Source organism: Hyperolius riggenbachi, chromosome 3 (genome assembly GCF_040937935.1).
Source record: "Hyperolius riggenbachi isolate aHypRig1 chromosome 3, aHypRig1.pri, whole genome shotgun sequence".
NCBI classification, from domain to species: Eukaryota; Metazoa; Chordata; class Amphibia; order Anura; family Hyperoliidae; genus Hyperolius; species Hyperolius riggenbachi.
The window spans coordinates 33,003,263-33,028,313 of NC_090648.1; the positions used below are offsets into that span (position 1 = coordinate 33,003,263).

The window sequence follows — 25,051 nt, forward strand, 5'->3', positions numbered from 1 at the left end:
TTTAACCCATTAGCAGCATCAATAGCGTTATCTTGTGTGAGATAAGTGCGCTGCTTTTGATCTCAGACAGCAGAACTCGTGATGTAAATTCTTGGAATGCTTTGATCTCTCTCGACTAGCAGAAAATACAGAAACTGAAAGCAGTCCCCTGTTATTGTCTCGCACTGCCCCCTAGTGACAAGTGGCCATAAATACACATTGCAGCAGTACTATTAAGTAGCAAGCAAATGTAACAACATAAGAAATAAAAAAATGTACTACAATAAAATGGCCTGGAGCACTTCGCAAGCTTCTAAATAAATTGGCTGCTAAAGGGATAATGATGTTCCTACACATAGTGCTATTGATCTTGAGTACAAGGCAGTCCATTTTCTATAAAATCAGTTAAATGTGTTTCCCTTATCTTCTTGAATCCTTGTCTTACCCACGGAGGTTGGCATCTCCCCCCACTGCAGCACCACATCTTTGATGATCCTGCCGTAGGTGTTAACGTAAACGCCTTCATCCTCGTAGCACAGCAGCATCTCCATGCCATCAGTGTTTGGCAGGAATATGATGGCGTGTGGGGTGATCTGGCTCTGGATCTGTGAAACAGAGACGTGGACAATCAGATCAGAGGATCAGAAGCACCAGACCAGGAAAGTTCTGTGGTGTGGGGGAGGATCAGTACTCACATGGACAGGGATATAGATATCATAATTGTTGCCGGAATCCACATCGACGGCGTGGAATCCAGATGAAGAACCGTAGATAACCTTTAACCTCTGACCCTCCTCCACAGTCAGGTCCACCAGCTGTGGCCTGTGAGGGAGGTCCGTAAAAGACTGCAAAGACAAGAAATCACTTCAGTTCTGAGGCACACCATACTTCTGCTAAGTGTCAACTTCAAATTAACCATAAAAAAAAGTTTGGTTGATAATTTCCCTAGAACCCAGTACAGCAGAGTCCTGGTTATCCAGAACTGAACTAACCAGCAGTCTCAATCACCTGGCACAAATCACCGGCAGTACTCACAGTGGTGAAGGCCAACTTCTTAGGCTGTTTGTGGGCTTTGCTGTGCTTACAGACTAAGTTCCACAGCTCCCCCAAGGTTAATATATTTTCAATTACTGTATTTGAACATTAATACAGAGTTTATTGTATGTATGAAGAGAGTATAATAGTGTATTAACTAGGCCAATTTTTAACATTGTGTCTCGAGAAAACAGAACGCATTCTTATCCGGCATTAGCTGATCCCAGTTGGTGGCGGATAACTGAGACTACTTAATTTGCCTTCTTGGAATTAAAACAGATGATCTTCAGTTGTTAAAACATTTATGTCAGAAACTATATATGTATAAAACTGCTAATCGCTAAATACTGGTTATCCCCTAGAAATCCTGCGGTACAAGAATAGAGAGCTCTGGATAGTGTAATGGTTAAGGGCTCTGCCTCTGACATGGGAGACCTGGGTTCGAATCTCGGCTCTGCCTGTTCAGTAAGCCAGCACCTATTCAGCAGGAGACCGTAGGCAAGTCTCCCTAACACTGCTACTGCCTATAGAGCGCGTCCTAGTGGCTGCAGCTCTGGCGCTTTGAGTCCACCAGGAGAAAAGCGCTATATAAGTGTTTGTCTTCTTTTGGTTAAAAGGCACCTACTCACCTAGAGTTTGACATACTGTACTCACATAGGGGGAGACCCCAAACATTTCTGAAGATCTGGGGAAAGTCAAACCAAGACCCCCTAGGGAATCGCTGGAAAGGGGCTACTGTAAGTTTCCCCTGGTGCTGTTCCTTGCTGTGAACCATTAAGAATGCCATAGTCTGCAGTTTTGTGAATTTGCATGTAAGATAAGCTATATTGCTGCTGTTTGATCACTGTGATGTTACCATAATCTACTTTTTTTTATTATTCTGTACTGTTTGACTTTACAATTATATAATAAATCATTTTGTTACAATAAAAAAATATTTTCCAGACTTCCCAAAACGTAATTTTTCATCTGTTTCTAGGCTTTAATTCCTTCTCAATGGTTTCTTTTTTGTTTGAACCACCTCAGTCATGTCGGCATTGCTTAGAGTGCCATTACCTTGAAAGCCATAAACTTGTGGTAAGGTTTTGGGGCCCAGGCATAAACCTCCACAGAGTTCTTCAGTGCAATCACCAGGAACTTGATGCGTTCGTATTTCACTGTAAGAGACGAGAGAAGGGTGAGATGAGGAGAGTCTAGTCTACAAGTCACTCGTATGACCCAGGTGATCGGTAAACGGGATGATTAGCAGTACTTACCTACTCTGTAATGGACACACCCTTCCATGTCCCCTACAGTGCTCCACCCCTGTTTCTTCTCCACCTCTGGATCATTATGGAGAATCTTGTTTCTCAGCCAGGACAGATAGTAGACCCGCAGCTTGTTCCTCTTACCTGCAGCATAGGACAGGGAGAAGGACAATGTATGAAAGGCACCCACAGAAGAAGTCATACTTCACAAACACTTCTCTGAATGTGTCAACAAATAGGTTACAAACAGCTTCAAGCCACCCTGTGAGGTTTGCATACACAATTTAGATACTTACCTCAGGAGGGGGATTCTCCAGAGGCTTTCTCCTTTCTCGTCCACCAGGCCAATCAAATCTTGGGACACCCGAAGCGTGGCTGCACTGCACTTGCGCAGCAGTTTACACCTGCTCGGGCTTTGGTGGAAAAAGCCGAGCCCGATCGGGTCCTTGCTACTCCACAAACCGCTCGTGTATGTGCAGCAGTAGCACAAACCCAACTGGGCTCAGCGTTTTCCACAAAAGCCCAAGTGGGTCCGTACTGCTGGGCATGCGCGAGCCATTGACAAGCGTGTCAACAGTTTTCAGCTGGACGCAGCAGAGGAATGGTGAGGAGCTGGGGGAGGCTTCTGGATTAACCAGACACTTCCCTCTACCTAGATAAGGTTCTAATCTCAGGGTCATGGATTCCAACCCCCAGCAAAGAATAAAGTATGGAATTTAACTTTATGTACTTCAGATGACCAATCCTGTTAGCTATTCGATGTCATTTTTTGTAAATTATATAAAACCAGGGATGCTCACTGAGGTTAATCACGACTGATTACTCGTGATTCAAATAAGGGTTAATTGCTCCAGGTACGGGGCTGAATGCAGCGGGGTTAATTACCCATAATGCCGCCGTCCGCCCTGCACGTCAACGAGATTGCAAGCGCCCTATTCGTTGCGTTGCAAACCTCACTATGGTGCACTTCCTCCTTCAAGCCGGAAGTGCACCATAGCAAGGTTTGCAACGCGACTAATAGGACGCTTGCAATCTCGTTGGTGTGCAGGGCGGATGGCGGCATTATGGGTAATTAACCCCACCGCATTCAGCCCTGCACCTGCAGCATTAACCCTTATTTGAATCACATGTAATCAGTCGTGGTGAACCTCGGTGAGCATCCCTGTATAAAAGGATTATTTCTGGCCTTGGAGAGATCTGTGATACTATAAATACATATTACTGGTAGGACAGTGACTAGGAGCCTACGTGACTGACTCTAGGAGAACTGATGCTCAGTGGGGTTTAGTGTTCTCCACAGTTGGTGCACCTAGGCACTGAGGCCACATTCACAGTGGTTGCTGTGTTCCCTGTGACAGCAGGAATGCATAGCAATGAAACAGAACAGCGACGAAGCAGGTTATGCTCATGTTGCATCAGATACGGTGAAACATACAGTCAATGAGAAGTATGCTTCACCTTTACTGTTAAAGTGCACGATTAGCGGTAATGCACTGCATCCATTGCGTTAGGATAGCGCCACCTGTTGTAAAACAATAAACCTGCCGCTCTGTGAACATTACATCGCAGTGCGGTAAGCCGCGTTACAAAGCAGCCGTTACACCGGACAGCAATGCACCACTGTGAACATGTCCCATCACTGGCAAGTCCTAAACGTGATCCTTGGTGTAATCGGATATTGAAGATCTCTCAAACATGCTATATGACTGACTGTTGTGATGATGCACAGACTTTACTACATTCTGATACACAAGCCCAGAACAACAGTCCCAGGTACTGATAGCAATGCAGTAGCCACCGTACTCCTCGCACCTCAGGTTGAAATGAATGATTCGTTTCATGTGCACCAACTAGCAGATGGAAGGTTTTCATAGGTCCTGCTTCAGGTTCTGGTGAGTATATGGTGGCTGGATAGTGTACTGGTTAAGGGCTCTGCCTTTGACATGGCAGGCCAGGGTTCGAATCCTGGCTAGGTCAAGTACCTATTCAGTAAGGAGTTCAAGGCAAGACTCCCTAACACTGCAGGGTGGCCTCCTGAGCGCGTCCCAGTGGCTGCAGCTCGTGAGCGCTTTGAGTCTGACAGGAGAAAAGCGCTATACAAATGTTCGGATTATTATTATTCCCTGTCTATTCACTCACCACTGATGGTAATGAGCAGGTTGAGACCCTCCAGGACGTCCATCTGCTGGAACCTCCGCCGAGTTATCAGGCTGTAGACTTTTCCCTGCCCGCTGCGGTCCAGCAGCATAAGCCCGTTCTCTGTGCCTACCAGCAGATTCACACCTAGGACAGAGGAGGTAAAAAAGTGACCCCAACAGCTGTGGCAATGCTGTGCCTAACATGAGATGACCGCTCCTGCCAGGTGATTTCCTAGGCTCTCAACATTAACTGACCACCTGCAGATAAGCCATTAGCAGCTTCAATAGAGTTATCTTGTTTGAGATAAGTGCACTGCTTTTAACCTCAATTGGCAGAACTCGGGCTGAAAATGCTTGGAATGCTTTGATCTCTCTCTACTAGCAGAAAATATAGAAAACGAAAAAAATCCTCTACCCCCTAGTGACAAATGGCCATAACTACACATTACAGGTGTACTAATTAGAAACCAGGAAATGTAACAAATAATACGAAATAAAAAAAAAAAGTGATAAATTGGTCTGGAGCACTTGCAAGCTCTTAAATAAATTTGCTGCTAAAGGGATAAATAAAGTCTTTCTGTAAGTTCTGGACAAAATGGGGAAAGTTTAGAACATCTGTAAGGTTATGGTTGCGAACTGCACCAACCACTGGGAATTCCCTCCAAAAGGGCACAAACAGCTACATAACCTAACAAACGTTTTACAACTCCATAACACAGCGACTAAAATAAATATACTACTCTCTACATCTTCACTGCAAAGTTACGCTCAGCTCCTGCAAAGAGGTATACCCAATTACCTGGACAAGAATTGAAGGTCACTTAACATGGAGGCTGGGCTACTTTTTAGCCCAGCCTAACTACAGGGCAGCAGCCCCTGCAACTGTAGGGGGGGCCCAAAGATGTGGATAGGCCCCCAAATACTAACCTTACCTCCCTCTGATACTCCAGAGCAGGAGTTTTTGTGGCTACATATTATGGGTGGGAAGATCCTGATGGCCACACTTGTTGTATTACCCTTGTAAGATGGGCCCCCAGGCTGTGAGGGTCACCTGGGGAGGCAAGGGAAGGGTGTGAACATTAAGGGGGTCTCATCAAAGTTTTGCTGGGGGGCCCATGATTTGTAGGTACGCCCCTGGCTGTGGAGAAGGTAACCCAGCCTTCAGAAAAACCGCCATGGCGTTGACGCGTGGCGGGATGAGGCCTTTACCTTATATGGCATAAGGTGGGAGGAGAGGGTGAGTAAATAGATTTGCAGCTATTGTAATTCATTATAACAAAGAGAGTTGGTGTCCCTGACGCTAACTTTTAATTGGATTCGCTCTTTAAATTACAAAGCGTTTCTCAGAACTAGCAGCGCCCTCTAGAGACCGGCAGATGCAGCATTTTTTCCTTTAAAAAAAAAAAAAATCCAGAGCAGGTGTTGTTGGGGTCATTGAGAAGTCACTAAGCTCAGAGTCCAGGTGATGAGAACGTAACAATATATTTTTAAGCACCCGAACCAACTAAAGTAGAGTTATCCTTTAAACCCTTCCAGAAATTCTTCAGTGGTCCTGACCCCCGAGCTCCCGCTACTCACCCCACAGCGCGGCGCACAGGATCTCTGAATTGAACCTCTTCTTGTATTTCCTGATCTCTGGAGTGTCGGAGTGCGGCCTAGTGTTGGTGGGATTGACGTTGACCACGGATCCTTTACGGGCCTCGTATTTCAGCTGCTCCAGCCTGGCGGCATCTCCGCTAACAAAGGACGCTGCAGAGAGAGCAGAGTGTGAGTATTGTTGTGTGACATCTTTATCACGGAACACGCAACTTCTTATAGGACTCTTCCATACAAATGTAAACAACTGCTGAATGTTAGCAATGGTACTGGCATTCCCCAGCATGCTGTGTGCACTTGTCCAGGAAAACAACATTCCTAGTCATCAGCTAAAAAGTGGTAAGGAACTAAAATTTCATTTATTGTCTGAAGCATTAAACACAGCATTAAACTAATAGCTAAAAACATATGACTGGTTTACAAAATTACTGCAAGGGTTAAAGTGAACCTCGGATCAAAAAAACAGCTACTTGTCAAAGAAGAGGGAAGCCCCCAGAAGTTTCCCACACCTTCCTCTCATCAGAGAAGACAGACTCCACTATAATGATTCCTGAGCAAAGCCAGACTGAATGCTCAGTCTGGGATTTTATCAGGTCTGCTAAGAAACAATCTGTTCAGTACAGAATGAAACAAAGAGCAGGGTAGGTGTTTTTCTCCAAAGTTCCCACTGATATACTGTATATGGTGAAATACATGAGGGTGCTTCGTCTCTGGTTCACTTTAAGGGCTCGGCTCGTTCACACTAGAAGCGCTTTGTGATTTTTTTTTTAAAGGGAACCAGAGACGAAGCATCCTCATGTATTTTACCATATAGATCAGTGGAAACATTAGAGAAAACACCTACCCTGCTCTCTGTTTCATCCTTCACTGCTCAGCCTGCTTCTTACCAGCCCTGATAAAATCCCCAACTGAGCATTCAGGCTGGCTTTGCTCAGGAATCATTATAGCTAAATCATTATAGCAGAGCCAGAAGGGGGCAGGCTTGGGCTTGAAAAGTCAGCACAGAAGACAGACTCCGCTATAAAGATTCCTGAACAAAGCCAGACAATGCTCAGTCCGGGATTTTATCAGGGCTGAAAGAAGCAGGCTGAGCAGTGAAGGATGAAGCAGAGAGCAGGGTAGGCGTTTTCTCTAATGTTACCACAGATATATATGGTAAAATACATGAGGGTGCTTCGTCTCTGGTTCCCTTTAAGCGCTGGTGATTTTTCTAAATCCCCCTAAAAGTGCTTGTGCAATGATGCTCTATGAGAGAGTTCACATCTGAGCGGTTAGTTTCCGATCCGCTCAGCAAATCGCTGCCTGCACCATTTTTGAGGCGATTTTACCTCAATGGAAGGTATAGGAAAAACGCAAAGTGCTCACAAAATCGCTTTGTGCAGCGATTGCGTTTTTAAGAATGAATACATTGTATTTATTATTTTCGGGTCAGAGAGTTCACTTCCTGTCTTGCGTCAGGGAGTGAATTAAAAAAAACCTCGAAAAAAGCGCTTAGAAAAGCACTTGTAAGAAAAGCAGAACGCCCACCCAAGCACTGGGAATCGAAAAAAATTGCGGCAAAAAACGCTCAACGCGAACGCCATTGGAACGCAATGTGAGCGAGGCCGGAGGGTTTCTTACACAAAATCTGCTAACAATGTGCAGCACATGGAATATACAAACGCCTTACATTGTCGGCGCCCTCCTGCTCGTGTGTACTACACCGCCGCCGTACGGACTCTGGACCATTGTTTATGGTTGTATCGTTTTGTGTATCGTTAACGGTGTAATGTCTCTATTGTACAGTGCAGTGTAAAAAGTTAACGCTTTATAAATATAATATTAACGCCTTGTGTTCTTGCTGCGGTCATGCAGAGTTGGTGAAATGGCTGCACTTTGTATGCAATTTCCAAATAGAGAGGAGCAGAGCAGGCTAGGTTGAGAAAAACACAACTGCCGTTCCCATAATTGTGCGTACACACATGCAATTTTGATTGGCCAATTTTACTACTTCCATGTAGTATGAGAGCTCACCTGCACAATCTATTCAAAGTATTCACAATCTGTTGGCCCTCACACTATATGGAGATGTTATAATTGGCCAATCAAAATTGGATGTGTGTATGCATCCTTATGTTGGCCATACACGATTCAATACCTTCATTTTTTTTTTTTATAGAATTTTTTGATCTATTAGATCATGTTATCAAACCTACCATACATTATTCAATTTTCAAAGCAATCAACCTGATTTTTCCAACACATCCAATCAGAATTTTATCGAAAAAGACAGAATTCAGCATTTTTTTCATTACTCGATACATTTTTTTTTATTTTAAATGTGTTTTCTATTTGATCATTTTGGTCGCATAAACGGTGAAATCTAACTATTTAATTTTGCTGTGTATGGGCACCTTTAGACCTAAATCTTTCAGAATCTTGTTAATGAAGATAAAACGTTTCTACCCGTTTAGGGTGCATACATCCAATACATTTTGATTGGCCAATCACTAACCAATTTTACCACTTTCATGTACTATGAGGGCCAACATTATGCAAGAGAACAGAGGCGCTAAAAGGATAAAAGGAAGCTAAATGAGCTTGAAAAACAAATTCTTGGTAAATAGAGGAGGTAGTGGTGGACTTACCTCCTCCAAGTAGACACACAACGACTGTAGTAAAGACAGTCAATATATTTTATTTATGAACTCCAAATATGCAACGCGTTTCGCAGGTTTGATCCCGCTTCATCAGGCAATAACAACGGAGCAATAGCATATGTGGTCAGTAGAAGAGCCAGGCACCTCTGGACAGTTTTTAAGCTCATTTAGCTTCCTTTTATCCTTTTGGCGCCTCTGTTCTCCTGCATAATATTGAGTCCACCCTGGGTGGAGGGTTGAACCCCCTTTTTCTCATCTACAGAGAGCGACTTCTTATTCCTGAGTGGGGTCAGGAAAATCTCCCCACCTGCCTTTACAGTGCTTGCCTAATGGTAACCCTGGTTTGTGAGTATTAATATTTACTCTATCTAGTAACCATTTACCAGTACATATTACACTATTGGGGCTCTTGGGGTTCCTTGTTTTTATGAGGGCCAACAGACTGGATATTATAAACAGATTTTTGTAGGTAAAATCTCATACTACATGGAGTTGATAAAATTGGCCAATGATTAACCAATCATAATTGGATGTGTGTATGCACCTTAACATGTTATTTTACATGTCAGCACAACGACAGGATTAAAGGGGCTGAATGTAGTCAGCAAGGGAGAACCTACCTGCTACAGGGATGGTGTCCCCGCTGCCGCCAGATGATTGGTACAGCCCGAGGTCCACAAACATTGTGAAGGAGGTCTTAGGAGGAGCTTTCACCAGGCCGCGGGACTGATACTGCGGAGACAAACATTCTGCAGTTACAAAGCAGGCTGCCAAATCCACAGTAAAGGAAAGTCATTCATTGCTGGTATGTTTTATACAGACGCCTCATCTTCCATGGCGTTCTTCCTAGTAAGGTATAAAGATGGGTGGAAACAAATACATCTGAGGTTCTTATTCCATTCACTTTTTCTCCTAAGTTTTCTTCTGGGAGATCATTTTTCATCTTCTTGCTAAAATAAACTTTTCAGCACTCTGCAACTAAAAAAAGGACCAGAAATCAGGTGAAAGTGCTGTAAGTCCTGGTGGTTTGACCCTTTAGCAGCTGTAGGGCCAAATTTTTTTTCTGGCGCTGGAGAAGTGTGCCTCCCCCTCAGCCTGGCAGGCTAGCCGGGTATGCAGAGTGGGCGGCTGGGAGCTGTTATAGTCACCTGTCCGGACAGCTGGATCAGCTTCTTCCTCCACCGCGGTGGTGATGTAACCCAGACATTTCTTCTCAGTTCCAATCACATGATATGACATGTGATCGGGATCCAGGAGACCAGGTCAGTGTTACAGCACCACCCGGTGGTGAAAGAGGGGTGATGGAAAAGTCTCTTCCAACAACAGATGGCACTGTAAAGCTGACACTGTCTCCTGCATCCCAAACATGTCATGTGATTGGGACCCAGAAGACTTGCAGAAAGTTCAGAGCCGCCGGCGGAGGAAGCCGTCCGGAACAGGTAGATGTAACCGCTCCCTGCACTAGGCAGCCAAACTAGATATGCCGGCAGAAGCTCACAATGCACCAGCAGCTCTCAAACAAAATATTTTGTTTGAACCTGCTAATGGGTTAAAGGGCATTTTTTTTAATAAGTATGAAAATATCACCTAGGAGAAAAAATGAATTGAGTAAGGGCCTAAACTTCACACATGGTACTAAAACATATAATGTAAATGATGGCTACATCTAGTGGCGGCAGGTCATGTACAGCACAGACAAGTAATAGTAGGTGGTAGATACTGCTTTAAATGTGCTTACAGCAAGATAGGTTTACTCAGCTTTCACTGCTGAGCCAAGAATGTTACAGGTTGCACCATCAATCGTGATAGTATCAAGTTCTGGCTTGGAACGTTTCATGTATGTTTCCACAAGCACTGATGTATGTGTGGCGCTCTAAGCTATACCTGAAATGATGAACTCTGGCAGGAAAAAGCTATGGATAAGCTCCGCTCACAAATATGATTTCACAAGTACCTTTCAGTTGCACAACTGCAGCGTCACACTAGAAAATTTCTCTCTTACACCACGAGTCTCTCTGTGAAGTCGACGACACTGCCTGACTGTTTGACCCTGCTGTGCCACTCTAGAGTAAGCAAAACTTCTGGAAGGGGAGCAGCAGAGGTAGACATAACCCTTTAGTGTCTGGAAGATATGTAATTGCAGCCCTGCAGGTAAGCTAATGTCCCCAAATCTCCCCCAAGAACCAGAGGCAGCAGCTTCTGCAGCTCTGACCAACAAGGCGAAGAGACACTGTGCTCTATCCAAATTAAAGGAACACTGTCGATTAACATGTTTTCTTAACCTGGGATTGAGAGAGTTCCTGAAGTGCTGGTAAATAATAATGTATACATTTCATTTGCTTATCTCTTGTTTACTGTATCAAATTCCTTTCACTCTAGACTAATGGCAGTCTGCTCAGAGTGAGCCATGAGGGGAGGAGGAATTCCCTCACAGTGCATCTGTTAACCCCGTGTGTGTGAGAGAAAGTCCTGTGTCTCTGACTGAAGTGTGTGAAGAGAGCAGAGGAAATGTAACTTGTTATAAACATTTGTAATTGTCTGACACCACAGCTTTTCATACTTTAAAATACTCTGTAGTCTGATATGCAAAAATAAAAAACCCATCACAGGCTGTGCAGTGAAGCAGACACCCCCTTTTGCAAATGATTTGTCCCAATAGAACAAAATCCTACACACAATGAATTAAAGCTTTTGCCTCTTATATTTAACATGAAAAGCAGGAAATGTTTACACAGCTACTTAGACATTATTTGTACATTGTTATTAACACTTGGTTTGATAGTGTTCCTTTAGTCATTTAGGTACGTGGAATATAGCAGAGACAGGTTTGGATGGAGAAAAGTTTAGTTTAAAGGAAACCTGAGACGTAAAGATATAAAAGTTTCATACATACCTGGGGCTTCCTCCAGCCCCCTCCGCACTGATCGCTCCCATGCCGTCCTCGTTTGCCCAGTCAGGGTGTACTGTGCATAGCGGCCCGGCCAAGTGCGCATGTCCTGCTCCCGTGGGAGCGTGACAGGGGTGCGCGCAAGGGCAAACTGTGCCTATGCCAACTCGCCAAGCAATAGGTGGAGGAAGACTGCGTGGGAGCGATCAGTGCGGAGGGGGCTGTAGGAAGCCCCAGGTATGTATAAAACTTTTATATCCTTACGTCTCTGGTCCACTATAAACTTACTAGACAGTAATGCACATAACACACAAAAAACACACACAAGTTTCTTCCTTTGGAATATGAAGTACAGGACTTTTACTCACGTCAGTCCCGCCACCCTCTTTGCTGGGAGAAGTACTCTGGACCTTTGGCTCGGTAGGAGAATGGCTCGGCTGTACCACGTCCGGCAGGTTGGTGTAACCGTTGCTGTCGGCATGGAGAAGATTTCGTTCTTCCTCCGGTGTCTGGCAGAAAGAAGACTATGAGTATTCAGAGGAGGGAGGCTTCACAAGCATTATACAACCAACACATTCTTCACTCTAACTTACCATATTGTGGGATATAACTCTACCTCATGTATAAGTCGACTACAATATTTGACATTCTCAAGCTGGAATTTTTTATTAACTCAAATATAAGTCTACCCAGCAAAGTTAAAGGCTGCACTTGGGGACCAGGAAGGATTAACAGCTGCACTTGGGGGGACCTGGAGGGGTTAATGACTGCACTGCATACAGTAGTACAGCCTTTAACCCCTGCAGCCATTATCCACTCCCTTTCCCTAGTAAGCACTGCAGTCCAGTATCAGAGTACACATCACTTGCCAGTGAGTGTATGTCTGACTGCATGGACTTTCTCCCAGGCGATATTGTTGGAAAGACCTGTTATGCCCTGACGAAACAATGCGAGTCCCAAAACGTCAGCTTCTATCTGCAACAAACAGATAGAACAGGAGTGACAGCTTTTTCTTGTTATTTCCTATGGACTTAAGGATCTAATCAGGTGCTCTAGATATTCGGTCTGAGCACCCCTTATAAAACTTTTGGCCTATATCAAGGGTGAGTGGGAAGCACCAATTTTCTCTAATACATCATCAGACAGAGATGTAGTACAAAGTCATACAAGGAAAACAGTAACAGAGACCCAGTAATTCAAGTACGAATCAGTTTATGGGAAAGGTTCACAATAATGAGGGAGCATGATGATGTTGGATACACTGGCGGAGGCCCTGCCAAAGGCTTACAACATAAAGGAAGGGGGAAGGTACACAATAGGTACGGAAGCAGAACAGGAGCTTGGCAAAGAGAGTTAAGGAGTGACGTGTTTGTGTGTGTGTGTGTGTGTGTGTATAGTGTGTGTGTGTGTGTGTATAGTGTGTGTATAGTGTGTGTGTGTGTGTGTGTGTGTGTGTGTGTGTGTGTGTGTGTGTGTGTGTGTGTGTGTGTGTGTGTGTGTGTGTGTGTGTGTGTGTGTGTGTGTGTGTGTGTGTGTGTGTGTGTGTGTGTATACTCCATCTTGAAGGGCTGGAGTCTTGAGGACTTGTTTGAAGGAAGGGGCGAGTCTGAAGTCCAGTGGAGGGGGCAGCTCTTGAGAAGTCCTGCAGGCGCATGTGGGAGTGGAACTTCTAGCTAGACATTAAATGACTGAATGCAGATGAGGACTGCAGGGGATGTTAGCAACAAAGTGTAGTAAAAATGTACTACAAGACTGTAGTTACAGTACAATTCCCAGCACGCTCTAGAAGCTTTAAAGCAAAAGTTAACTCCCACATTCCAGAAAAAAGGTAGAAAAAAAGCAATGCTTACCCTCTGAACAATCATAGTTCCATCCCCATAGGAACTGTCTGACGTACTGCCCACCAGCTCCTCCACGTCATGGACCACCATAGTGCTCACGCTGTCTGTGTCCGCGTCTCGCCCATTCCGACTGCAAAACATGAATAGACAACAGCTTAAATATTAACAATTCCTATCATGGGTGCAGGCAACACTGGCTACAAGCAGGAAGGAGATTAAGGAAGTGGATCCAGCCCTGTAAAAGGACACAGCACTAATGCCCATGCAGTGCTCCTGTGCAGCAAAGCAGCCATATGTGAGTTCCCTGCAGCCAGGCTCTGTCACAGTCATCTAGCAACACTACATAATCCTGCGCACAATAAGCAGGGACAGTTAGGGATAAGCTATGAAACTGGCGATATTCCTAATATGCTTCAGAACACTATATGGTTGTCAGTCTATTAACTGATTTGGCTCCTTGGTTTCTGGGCTCTGATTCTGGGTATACATGGAAGTTCTGGTGCATAATTCAGGACGGTTTTACGCCTAGCCATTGCATTGCAATGCTCCGCCCCCATCGTATCACAGAACACGTCATTCATATGACGCTGTGGCAGACTGCAGTGACGGTCATATGCATAGTGCCGCCCCTCAGCACACCCTTCGCTACCCAGTGATGTACTCCCTGCTAGACAGAAGTAAGTCACTGCGATTCCTGGGTTTCCCCAACATGCCGTGCATCTTCGTCACCTCACAGTCACCAACATATTTACATTTTCTGCGTTGCCTGTTGATTTTCATTACATCCACCACTCCATCGCCATGGAAGTCTGATGGTAACGCGCTGTTGACTTTTCAGCAGCTTGGCGGCCGATCGGGAACTTGTGGTAGCCGATTGGGTGTGCCAAGACTCATTGCTTTGTATTGTTGCGTTACCCTGCGGTAATACAATGTAATGCAATGCACACTTCCAAGGCAAGTGTAAAAGGGGCCTCAATGTTTTGATGGAGTTTAAAAAGATTACTTGAAGTGAAAATTACCTAAGGAGCCACTGGAGAGTCTAGACGCTTCCTTGAGCTTCCTGCAGACCCCCGTTACTGTGCTGGGTCCCTCTAAACATATATATTCATAGCTGCACTACCACTGTATACGAGTACAGCCATGCTGGGCGTGAGTAAGGTCCAGGCATGCCCAAGTAGAATGAAGGCACGCCTTTTCTCATCTATGCACGAGTGCTCTGTTCAACTGAGCATGCTTGGACTTTCCTTCCCCTGGGCATGCCCATTACAGATACGATCGTACATAGATGGGAGCATGGCCACAAGAAAAAGGTGGTCTTGTGCAGGAACAGTGGGCAAGAAGAGAATTCGGGAAGCCTCTGGGCCATCCAGAGGCTTCCAACTACTGAGGTAAGTATGCAGATTCGACTTCCCTCTCCTTGCAAATTTGCTTTAATTTGGGCACTTTTTGGAGTTAATGTAGTAAAACATTATTTGTGGGTGGGGGGGTGAACAATGTAAAATAATATTCTATCAGAAGCATATACATGTTTGCCTGAATTTTGGCTTAAAGGGCATAAATCCCATGCAGACAGGGGCATAACTTGTCTGTCCAGGACCCCTCTGCAACATTTGGCAGTTCGGCTCCTCTACCCATAGTGCTATGTGTGTGCCCCAAATCTCTCTGAATATGTGCAGCTCACAAAATCTTACTGGATAGCGCAGCTACATACTGCACCTTGTTCCGGTGGCAGGACAGGTCCTCTTCACTTCCTCCAGGGACTGTAAACTGTATAGCGGGTACATTGAATAGGAAGTGAAGAGGACCTGTCCCGCTGCCGGAACAAGGTCCAGTATAAAGCTCGGCTGCCGTGCTACTCTGCACCCCAGAACCCGCCACACCCCGGGAGTGCCAGGGACTATATTGTTACACCCCTGCATGCAGGCTGGATTCCCAGAAGCTGTACCCTGGGATTAGCATTACATGTAAGGATTACCTTGCGGAGGAGCTGTCCCTGCTCTGGTCCTGCCTCTCCTGATCACCGTCCTCCTCGTCATCGTCACTGCTGTCCATCTCATCGCTGGAGGAGGAGTAATCCAGAGCCTTCTTGGGAGGTTTGGGGACATCCTCTGGGCGGTCCTTCACAAGCAGGTGGTCCTGAGAGGACATGACACAAGGATGAGGAGGAAGGCAAAGGACAGAAACCGCAGGCAAAAATAAACACCAAAATCAGTCCGTGGCAATAAACAGCAACACGACAAGGCAACACCCATGCGTCCACACACTTTTTTCTCATTTATAAATTATTTAGTGAGTGTTTGTCCATTGTAAAATCTTTCCTCACTGATTCACATTTTGAAATTCATCACAGGAGGTGACGTCTTTAGTAGTCAGGTGCAGCTCTGCAGAACGTTAGCTTACTGAGAGTTCTGATACCAGGTCTCCCAGAATTGCTCCAGGAGGAGAATTCCTGCATAGCTAAACAGCCTAGGCTAAGCATCACTGGGAGGGCGGGGCTACAGACCAATATTCAGCTATATATAGATATAGGAATTGTTCCTGATGCTGAAACCAGGAGAATTACCATACAGTAGGTATCCTGAATACATATCCTGAATGTAAGGCATTCTACCTTATGCTGTATGTCACTATAGTGCCTGGGAATTCACTTTTGTGGTATAAATAGACACAGTTCCAGAACAAATGTATGCACTGAAAAAAGTAACGCACATCTACCTTTTTTCTGTCTCTGCAGGTGGTGCTGCTCAGGTATTCTGGCCAGGAAACTAAAATGGGTATGAGGGGGATCAGAGATCCTCTCCTATTTGCATGTATTGGTCACAGAGGGAATGCGGGATGCTGAACTGAAAATTTGGAGGGGTTCTGTCTACCAAACTGTGGACTGTTGCTATAGCTGCGGCTAAGGCCGAGTGCACACTGGCGTTAAAAAACAATCCGTTCACGGATTGAAACAGATCCTAACGGATGCGAATGGATCCAATATTAACCTATAAATCTGTTCACATCCGCTGAACGAACCGCAAGTTTCCTGCAGCACCAATTTTTCTGGACCGCTGAGCCCAGCGGAACAGAAACGGAAGCCGAACCGCTGCATTGAGGGCAATGAGAAAACAGAAGTGAGGAAACGGACCACTTTGTGGACGTGGATCGCCGGGGAGGGGGGATGGGAAATGGCACGGAAGCAGCGGAACTGAAACGGAGTGGCAACAGATACGATCGACCGGTATGATCGGATCCTTTTTCACTGAGCCGTTTGCCATTCCAACGCAAGCCTAATTCAACTTGTCTAGATAATTATAACAGGCGGGTGACCGAACTGAAAAGGGTATTTTAAAAGTATTATAAGGGTTTGTGAATTATCAATGTGCTCATATTTTTTGCCCCAAAAACTGGAATTTCCCTTTAAAAGGATATAGAAGCTGCCATATTTATTTCCTTTTAAACAATGCAAGTTGCCTGGCTGTCCCTTTGATCCTGTCCCTCTAATACATTTACCCATAAACACTGAACAAGCATGCAGATCAGGTGCTCTGACTCAAGTCTGACTAGATTAGCCACATGCTTGTTTCAAGGTTGTGACTCAGTTGCTTCTGATGCCAGAAGATCAATAGGAATGCCAGGTAACTGGTATTGTTTAAAAATAAATATGGCAGCCTCCATATCACTCTCACCTCAGCTTCACTTTAAAGTACAGGGGGATATATAGTAGAACACTGTAAAAATTATTCAGGATATGGTTTCAGCATCAGAAACACTTCCTTTATCTACATATTGTTGTCTATGTATGGTTTGCATTACATATCGTATAAAATATGTATTATTGGTATGTAACCCCACCTTCCCATTAATGTTGAGCCTAGGCTGATTAGCTATGAGGAATTCCCCTCCCCCAGAGCATTTTGGGAGACTAGGTATTTTTTATTGGCTTTAGAACTCTCGGTAAACAGACATTCCGCAGAGATCAACTGACAGGACTAAAGCTGTTGCCACCATAAATATCAAAATGAAAATTGGGGTGAGGAAAGATTTTATAATGGGGAGACACTGACTAAATAATGTATAAATGTTGTAAAAAAAAATAAGCAATTGTAGTCATGAAGTTATTTTCACTACAGTTCCTCTTTAATGTAAATAATCCCATCTCAGCATTTTATTGCACAGAAATTTTCATCACACATTAACGTGTAGTACTGATCGCACACAGGAGGTGCTGGACTCTGAGTACTGTTCAGGGTCAGAGTCTGACGATAGATCCTTCACTCTGCAGGCCAAGGGCTCGTTCAGAGGGATGGAGTAGAGGCGGCTATATAACTAATACTTTGCTATCTGATAAATGCTGCCACTTTCATTTTCTGTTTGGCTACAGCAGTAATACACCACACCATGCAGCCGCCCCCTTTCCAGTTGCCCTACAATGAAACCTAAGTGGAGGATGTGTAACTACACGCGTGTCAGCAAGTAAAGCGGTATTGTCACCATAAAAATCAAATTTCAACAGCAACTGGTCTGAGTGTATTAAGTGATAAAGATGTTAATCCCGCATTCAAAACTTTTTCTGCTGTTATGATTCGGAGTTATCATAAACCTTAGGAGCACTGGCTCTTTAGTAGTCTGTGCCAAAGAATTGCATGCTGGGGGTTCTTTTTATCGCTAATATATTCCTCCTCTTCCCTTTATTTCCCTGCCAGCTGTTTATCTGAAACCTAATCCCCTACTCACTTGTGTTTACAAGCAAGGCTGAGGTGACTCAGTGATTGGAGGAGACAAGAAAAAAAGTAAAGGGCAGAAATGACATCACGAGTTAGCCTTAACTGTGGGTAAAAGACATGGCCCCCACCAGGAACAAAATTTTTCGTCATTTACTATATAACATTCACTGAAATCAAAACATGGACAGTATAATACATGTGTTATGTAAGTAGATCAAGTATTTATCTACTTATATATGTTTTTTTCCCCTGGAATAGTATGGCTGATCCTACTGCTTTAAGAAATGGTGCAGTTACTATACAGTAAAGAATGCCGCAAGTCATGTCTAGCCAGCTCCTGCTACCCATTTAGGTGTCGAGGGGCGACCGCTGATAAACAGGATAAGACTGTACTTTGCTAGCTGCGTGTACTGCCGGATCGCCGTCGCTCCGCGCCGATTAGCCGCGCCGCCCCATGCCCAGACCCCATGCGCAGCGTGGCCAATCAGTGCCAGGCAGGGCTGGGGGGTGGATCGGGACTCCCTTTGACATCACGACATCGATGACGTCATCCCGCCCGTCACCATGGCGACGGGGGGAAGCCCTAATGGAAATCCCGTTCAGTACGGGATTTCCTGATGGGCCTGATCGAACGGAGGGGGTGGGGGGATGCCGCAGCCCAGCGGCTGTCATGCAGCTAGTGCTAGGCTAGCTACATGATAAAAAAAATAAATTAAAAAGAATAGTGCTGCGCTGCCCACTGGCGGTTTTAATTGACCGCCAGGAGGGTTAAAAGATGGCAGAGATCCACCACACATTTGATTCACCATTCTATAATTTCTTTACACTATTCCCCCACCTCCTCAAAGCAGGCTGTGGGCAATAGTGAATGAGGGGTCCCTTACATTCTTATACTGTAACTGACTGCAAACTTGAGACCTCTAAAGTCCCTGAATTGTGGCGTCCCTTAGGAACCTGGAGCCCTGGGCAACTGCCCAGGTTGACCCTATGAAAGAACTGGTCCTGCTACCCAGAGAATTAAAACATTTGTTTTGCTGGGTTCAGGGCCCTCTCCAGGCCTACTGCAGGGGCTGATCAGACATCCACCTAATAGACAACTCTCTCAATTACAAATGCTTTATTTACACTTAGCAGCAGCTGACGGTTGTAAGGTGGAAGGAACAAGAGGAAACCACTTGATTCGACCATGTGAATGAGCCCTAGAGAGAAGGAATACTGTATATACTCGCATATAAGCCAAGGTACCCACTTTTCCCTCAGAAACCAGGATAAAGTGATTGACTCACATATAAGCCTCCTCCCCAGTATAGCCCTCTCCATAGTAGCCAGATGTGTCCCCAGTACAAGTCAGTACCCCTCCCCATAGCCAGATGTACCCCAAGGATCATACAGCTGTGTCTCAAGATGCCACTAGATGGCGTCATATATATGAGACACAGGTATTGGCACACAGGAAGAATCCCTGATCATTGCACTGACACGTTGCTTGCACGCTCCGCTCCACAAGCCAGGGGACACAGGCAGTCTTGAGCAGCGCACTCTGCACACCATGTTGCGGGGATGGAGGGGGGGAGGGGGGCACGGACACAGCAGGGAGCCAGCTGGCAAGAGCAGGATCACTAGTGCACAATCCTTACGCTCCTCTGCCAGTAACAAAACCTGCTCCACCAGCCGTTCTGCTCCACTGAGTCGCATATAAGCAGAGGGGAGTAACTTTTCTGAACCGTTTTTGTGCTGAAAAGTTAGGCTTATATGTGAGTATATAAGGTACTCCCTTACCCTTCCAGCAGAGTGAACCAGAGGATCTCAGGATTACTCAGAGTGTATATATATGTAAATATATATATATATATATATATATATATATATATATACTGTATGTATATATCTTGTCTGGATAATGAGGCACAGCAAGTTTCCTCCATCAGTGTCGCATACAGACCAGGCACAGCACAGCACTGTAACAGCAGCACATCCAGCACAGGGAGAACTCAGAAAACATCATCACAGAGCGACACTAACCTCGCCTATTGCTCTTTTATAACTCTGACAGCAGTAGAGAAAAGAGAGAGATTAATGCAATACAATATAACTTTCCTATTCTTACACTACACAATACTGCAAAACACAAACAGAAAGAAAAGAAAACCGAGAGAGTCAGACAAATTAAACGTTGAAAGAATAGTTAAAGCTGACCCAAACTCTAGACACACTCAATGAGTTGCTGAAGAAATTTACTTCTGAGTTCTGTGTTTGTTTAGGCAGATAATCCTGTCTAATTAGCTCTTATGCTGGGAATACACGGCTCGATACTGAGCTATTTAGATGGTTAGATAGATAATTGTCCGATGGATAGACAGACCTGTCCGATCACGGTTCGATCGTTTTGCCGCTCGATTCACCATTGACGTTAATTGAAAAAAGATAAGAAAAACAAGCAGAAGGTAAGAGAATCGAGCGGGCAAAACGATTGGGCGCAGAATCGAGCGCCAGAATCGGCCTGTGTATTCCCAAAATTAACAGCTGTGAATAGACTCCAGGAGAACTCCGTGGAGAGAAATGCAGACGCATCCGAAGTTTAGATAGATACATTTAAGTAAACACAATGTAACAAGTGTGGAATGTGACACACTGACTGTGCAGGAGCTGGAGGACAGCCAGAGAGTGTGTAACATTCCTCACTTGTTACATTGTGTTTACTTAAATGTATCTATCTAAACTTCGGATGAGTCTGCATTTCTATCCACGGAACTTTAAAGCTCTGTGTGTAACCCTTACAATGCTGGTCTTGTAAAAAAAATGCTGGTTGCATATAATATGCTGTAAATAATGTTTTAGAGCAAAGTTGAAATGCTGGGTTATATTCCGCTTGAATAGGGGACTATGCTATAACTTACAGAAATTTCAAATTTGAAGCCGCTGTTTCAGATAAATTTGCGTAGTAATAAACCATATAGGATGAACACAAAAGTTTGCAAGGAAAGTGTGATTTACCTTGCAAGATACTGACTATTATTGCTGACCACAGAGCCACCTTGGAGTGCCAGGCAGCCGGTATTGTTTAAAAGGAAATAAATGTGGCCACCTCCATATCACTGACTTCAGCTGCCCTTTAAACAATGCACTTTGTCTGACTGTCTTGATGCTCTGCCTCTAAAGGTCCATCACACACATCCAACTTTTATCTGCAGACGACTGGCCAATTTTGCCACTGCCAAGTAGTATGAGGGCCAATAGATTTTGAATACTAAAGCTGGGTACACACAAGATAAAACTCTTTCAAAAGTGAAAGATCAAAAATAAATCTGCAGATTATATTTGTAAAAAAAAATTCACATAAGGCTTAAAAAAAAGAGGTCACATCCTTAGTAGGAGGTGCCAGGAGTGGTCACACCCTCAGGAGCGCTGGGAGTGGCCACAGCCTTAGAAGGAGTGCTGAGAGTGGTCACATACTTAGAAAGTGGCGCTGGAAGTGGCTACACCTGAAGAAGGAGGAGCTGGGAGCAGTCAACGCCATTAGAAGGAGGCACTGGGTGTGGCCACACCCTTAGAAGGAGGTGCTGGGAGTGGTCACATTCTTAGAAGGAGTGCAGCGTGGTCACATTCTTAGGAGTGCAGCGTGGTCACATTCTTAGAAGGAGTGCAGCGTGGTCACATTCTTAGAAGGAGTGCAGCGTGGTCACATTCTTAGAAGGAGAGCAGGGATCAAGTCCTTAGAATGAGGCACTGGGAGTGGTCACATCCTTAGATGTATGCACTGGGAGTGGTCACACCTTTAGAATAAGGGGCTGGGGGTAGTCAGTGTTGTACTGCGGCTTGAGCCATTACTTACAGCGGGGCGACCTGGGCGAGAACGGTGCTCCTCCCCTGGTGTCTTGCTGCCTGGAGGACTAATGGAGGACTCATCAAGCTTGTGCGGAGCTGCAAGAGAAGAGGACATGAATCCACTAACAAATCTAAATCAGCTTTACCCCAGAGATGCTCCCCAACTCCAGCTCTCCGCTTCTCCTACATGCTAAGGGTGTCCTTCCCCTCACTTTCTCACTCGCGATGCTCCAAGACTTCTCCAGAGCAGCCCCTACGCTATGGAACTCCCTCCTCATCAGGCTTGTCCTCACCTTCAACTCATTCAAGCTGGCCTTAAGGAGCCATCTGTTCACCATTGCTTACCTGCTATCTTCATCCTCTCCCTTGGATTACCCCCCCCCCCCCCCAAGTGTCCCTCTACCCCACCCCTTAGAGTGTAAGCCTATCTGGCAGGGTCCTCTCCCCGTGAGCTCCTCTCTGCCCCCATATGGACTCAGTGACTTGTCTGCTATATCTATCCCTACATTGTTACATCACTATTTTGTGTACCATTGTTTAATGCTGTAATGCCCCTGTGTTGTATAATGTTGTAATTTCTCCCCTATCTACTGTACAGCAGTACATTATATGTTAGCGCTTTATACATAAAGTTTAAAAAGAATACACAGCTTTATAAATCATTCTTACATCCTGGTGGCTGCTCGTTTCTACGCACTGAAACCTTTTGGCATAAGTGGCTCCTGCTGGCTGAATCCTACTACACACTAGAGAAGGCTAATGAGATGCTAATACTTCCAGCTTGTATGCAGATTTTATGCAAATCATATGCAGCTTGGGCCAATAGACGCCAGCAGGAAGTGCGTGTGATTGGTCTTGGTAACATACTTACTGATACGGTTCCTCTCAAGGGAGCCAGCCTGAGGAAGGTTGGGGTGAGGAGACTGCAGGAGGGAATCCCCTCTCTCCCAGCCGCTCTCTGCACGGCGGAGGTCCGGGTTACTGCAAGAGAGAGGAAACACAAGATACGGTCAGGGCAATGGAGAATCTGCTCGGGGTGGAGAGGCCTGGAGAACCAGGGACACAACAAACCTGATCTGGATGCACTACCCACAGCATAAACTTCTCCGACAGGTTTTGGGCCAGTCCATCTCATGGGAGATTCTCAGGGTTTTCTTTGTTTTCAACAGCATTTCCTGAACAGCAGTTTCACAAAATAGTAAGATACCAGCCAGTCTCCCTACTCACTTGCACGCAATTTTGTCGGTTACACTTTGCAACTGCTGTTCAGGAAATGCTGTTGAAAACAAAGAAAATCCTGAGAATCTCCCATGAGGAGATGGATTTGCCCAAAACCTGTCAGTTCTGTCAGATTTTAACTGCCTACTTTTTTCGCGATAGTGGTCCTTGAATAAAAAAAAGTAGCAGCGATGGTCAGTGATACGCTAACTTAACAGCTTCTGGACGTTGGTAATTGAAATCCACACTGTTTTGGACCGGTTATCCCCGCCAGAGCGTAGATTTCAAGCCACGCCACCTTGCGGCAAGCTCCAGCCGTTGCCGCTGATTGCGCTGCTGTCCCGTCACTGCAGCCCACTCGCTCTGCTGTAGCTAAGACAGCAGAGCCCTGTTAGCTGTTCAGGAGCTGACTTCATCAGCTCCTGACCCTGTGATCGCTGTGAGCCAGTCATAGCTTTATTGTAAAATTTACATGCTAATGTACTTTTAAGTAAAAGGATGGGCATAAAGGATTTTTCCTTACCTGGGGCTTCTTCCAGCTCCTTGTAGTCCCGGTCTGCTCCCTCAATGTCCTTTTTAGTTTCCTCCGTTATGAAGTCTGGGATCCAGCTCGGTTGTGGGCCACTGTACATGCACGGTTCTGGGAGGTCTGCCTCCTCCATTGCGCTGCTGTTACCGGGAGAATTCTGCACAAGAGCAGTTACAGTCTTTACAAACTGCCCATGCACAGAATGCTCCCGTCCACAGGAGCATGATCAGGGGGTGCACATGGCTGACTGAGCCAAGTCATGGACTTTACGGGGCTCACAGCAGCACAACGGAGGGGCCCGGAAGAACATTGTGAGATCAGACGGAATACGGGGCCGGGAAGAAGCCCCACGTATCCTTTTTGTCTCAAGTACACTTTGATAATAGCAGAGTCTCCGTATGAAGGTAGTCATCCACTAAAAGACTCTATAAGCCACAAATCGAGATAATCACCTGGCTCTGACGCCCTGGACGTGTCTGCTTCCTCCAGAGCCGCTCGTGTTCAGCGCTGTAGCTATGGACGTCGTCCTCTGTGGAACCTGCAGAGACAATATACTGATCATACGTGGTGACTGGATGAAAGCATTCGGAAACAAGATATAAATGCAGTAGTAGGTAGTCGAGCGAGTCTGCGGCAAACCTGCTCACTAAGCAGAGTTCAGATCCAACAGTGAAACTGGAAGCAGTACAGGCTAAACAAGGAGGATTTTGGGAAATGAGAGGCAGACAGTGACAGCTTTGTTACATGTGACGCAGACTTCAAGGTTGGCAAAAAGAGTGAGAAGTTGTTTCACAGACAGAAGCAGCAGCAGTCGGAGAAAGCTGGAGAAATATGCCTGAGAAGTGACCTGTTCTATTGCTGGGGAGGCCAAGTAGCTGGACTTGGGAGGTATTTAAGGCATGGAAATGGTTGTTTGAAATAGGTGGGTTTACCATGACTGAAACAGGTTTTTTTGGGGGTTCCCCCCTACTGACATTTGCTACCGGTATTTCTATACAACTATCTGTATAACATTAGGCGGGACTGGTTGTTATGCAAATTTTTACATATTTTGCATGCATACTTTTTTCAAACATAGTTTTGCATGGGAATCTTGCAGTGCTGCCATTGTGGTACTTGTACTCTTATTTTTCAACTTTATTGAAAAATAATGCATTTAATATTTTGGTCCGCAGGGCACCGCTGTCCCATTCATTGTCACTAAACGTGACGGACACTGCAATTGACAGCAACGCAGGTGCCATGTGCTTGATGTACAAATGCATGGCCACCTGCCTCCAATGGAAAAAGGCTGGGCGTACGCTGACTCAATTGCAGTCAGCTATAATGCAGCAGACAACTGAATTTTCCATACTTTCCTATGGGTCCGTTCACGTCTACATATAACGCATAGATGTAACGTAAACTG

General features: G+C 45.2%; 1 protein-coding gene across 9 annotated transcripts in view; it reads right to left on the reverse strand.

The window, feature by feature from the left end:
* MINK1 (misshapen like kinase 1) overlaps window positions 1-25,051 on the reverse strand; it is a 189,618-nt gene that overhangs the window by 9,143 nt on the left and 155,424 nt on the right. For 5 of the 9 annotated variants that reach the window (XM_068273959.1, XM_068273951.1, XM_068273956.1 and 2 more), the window contains 14 exons: window positions 24,096-24,181; window positions 22,768-22,877; window positions 21,904-21,992; window positions 20,094-20,117; window positions 15,338-15,498; window positions 13,372-13,492; window positions 11,890-12,030; window positions 9,255-9,366; window positions 5,978-6,148; window positions 4,401-4,544; window positions 2,271-2,405; window positions 2,071-2,171; window positions 675-824; window positions 425-584 (listed from right to left, as the gene is read on the reverse strand). In XM_068273959.1, coding sequence (XP_068130060.1) covers window positions 425-584; window positions 675-824; window positions 2,071-2,171; window positions 2,271-2,405; window positions 4,401-4,544; window positions 5,978-6,148; window positions 9,255-9,366; window positions 11,890-12,030; window positions 13,372-13,492; window positions 15,338-15,498; window positions 20,094-20,117; window positions 21,904-21,992; window positions 22,768-22,877; window positions 24,096-24,181 — 1,705 coding nt within the window. The remainder of the gene's footprint in view (window positions 1-424; window positions 585-674; window positions 825-2,070; window positions 2,172-2,270; window positions 2,406-4,400; window positions 4,545-5,977; window positions 6,149-9,254; window positions 9,367-11,889; window positions 12,031-13,371; window positions 13,493-15,337; window positions 15,499-20,093; window positions 20,118-21,903; window positions 21,993-22,767; window positions 22,878-24,095; window positions 24,182-25,051) is intronic. The other 4 variants (XM_068273952.1, XM_068273960.1, XM_068273954.1 and 1 more) reach the window with 1 other exon arrangement.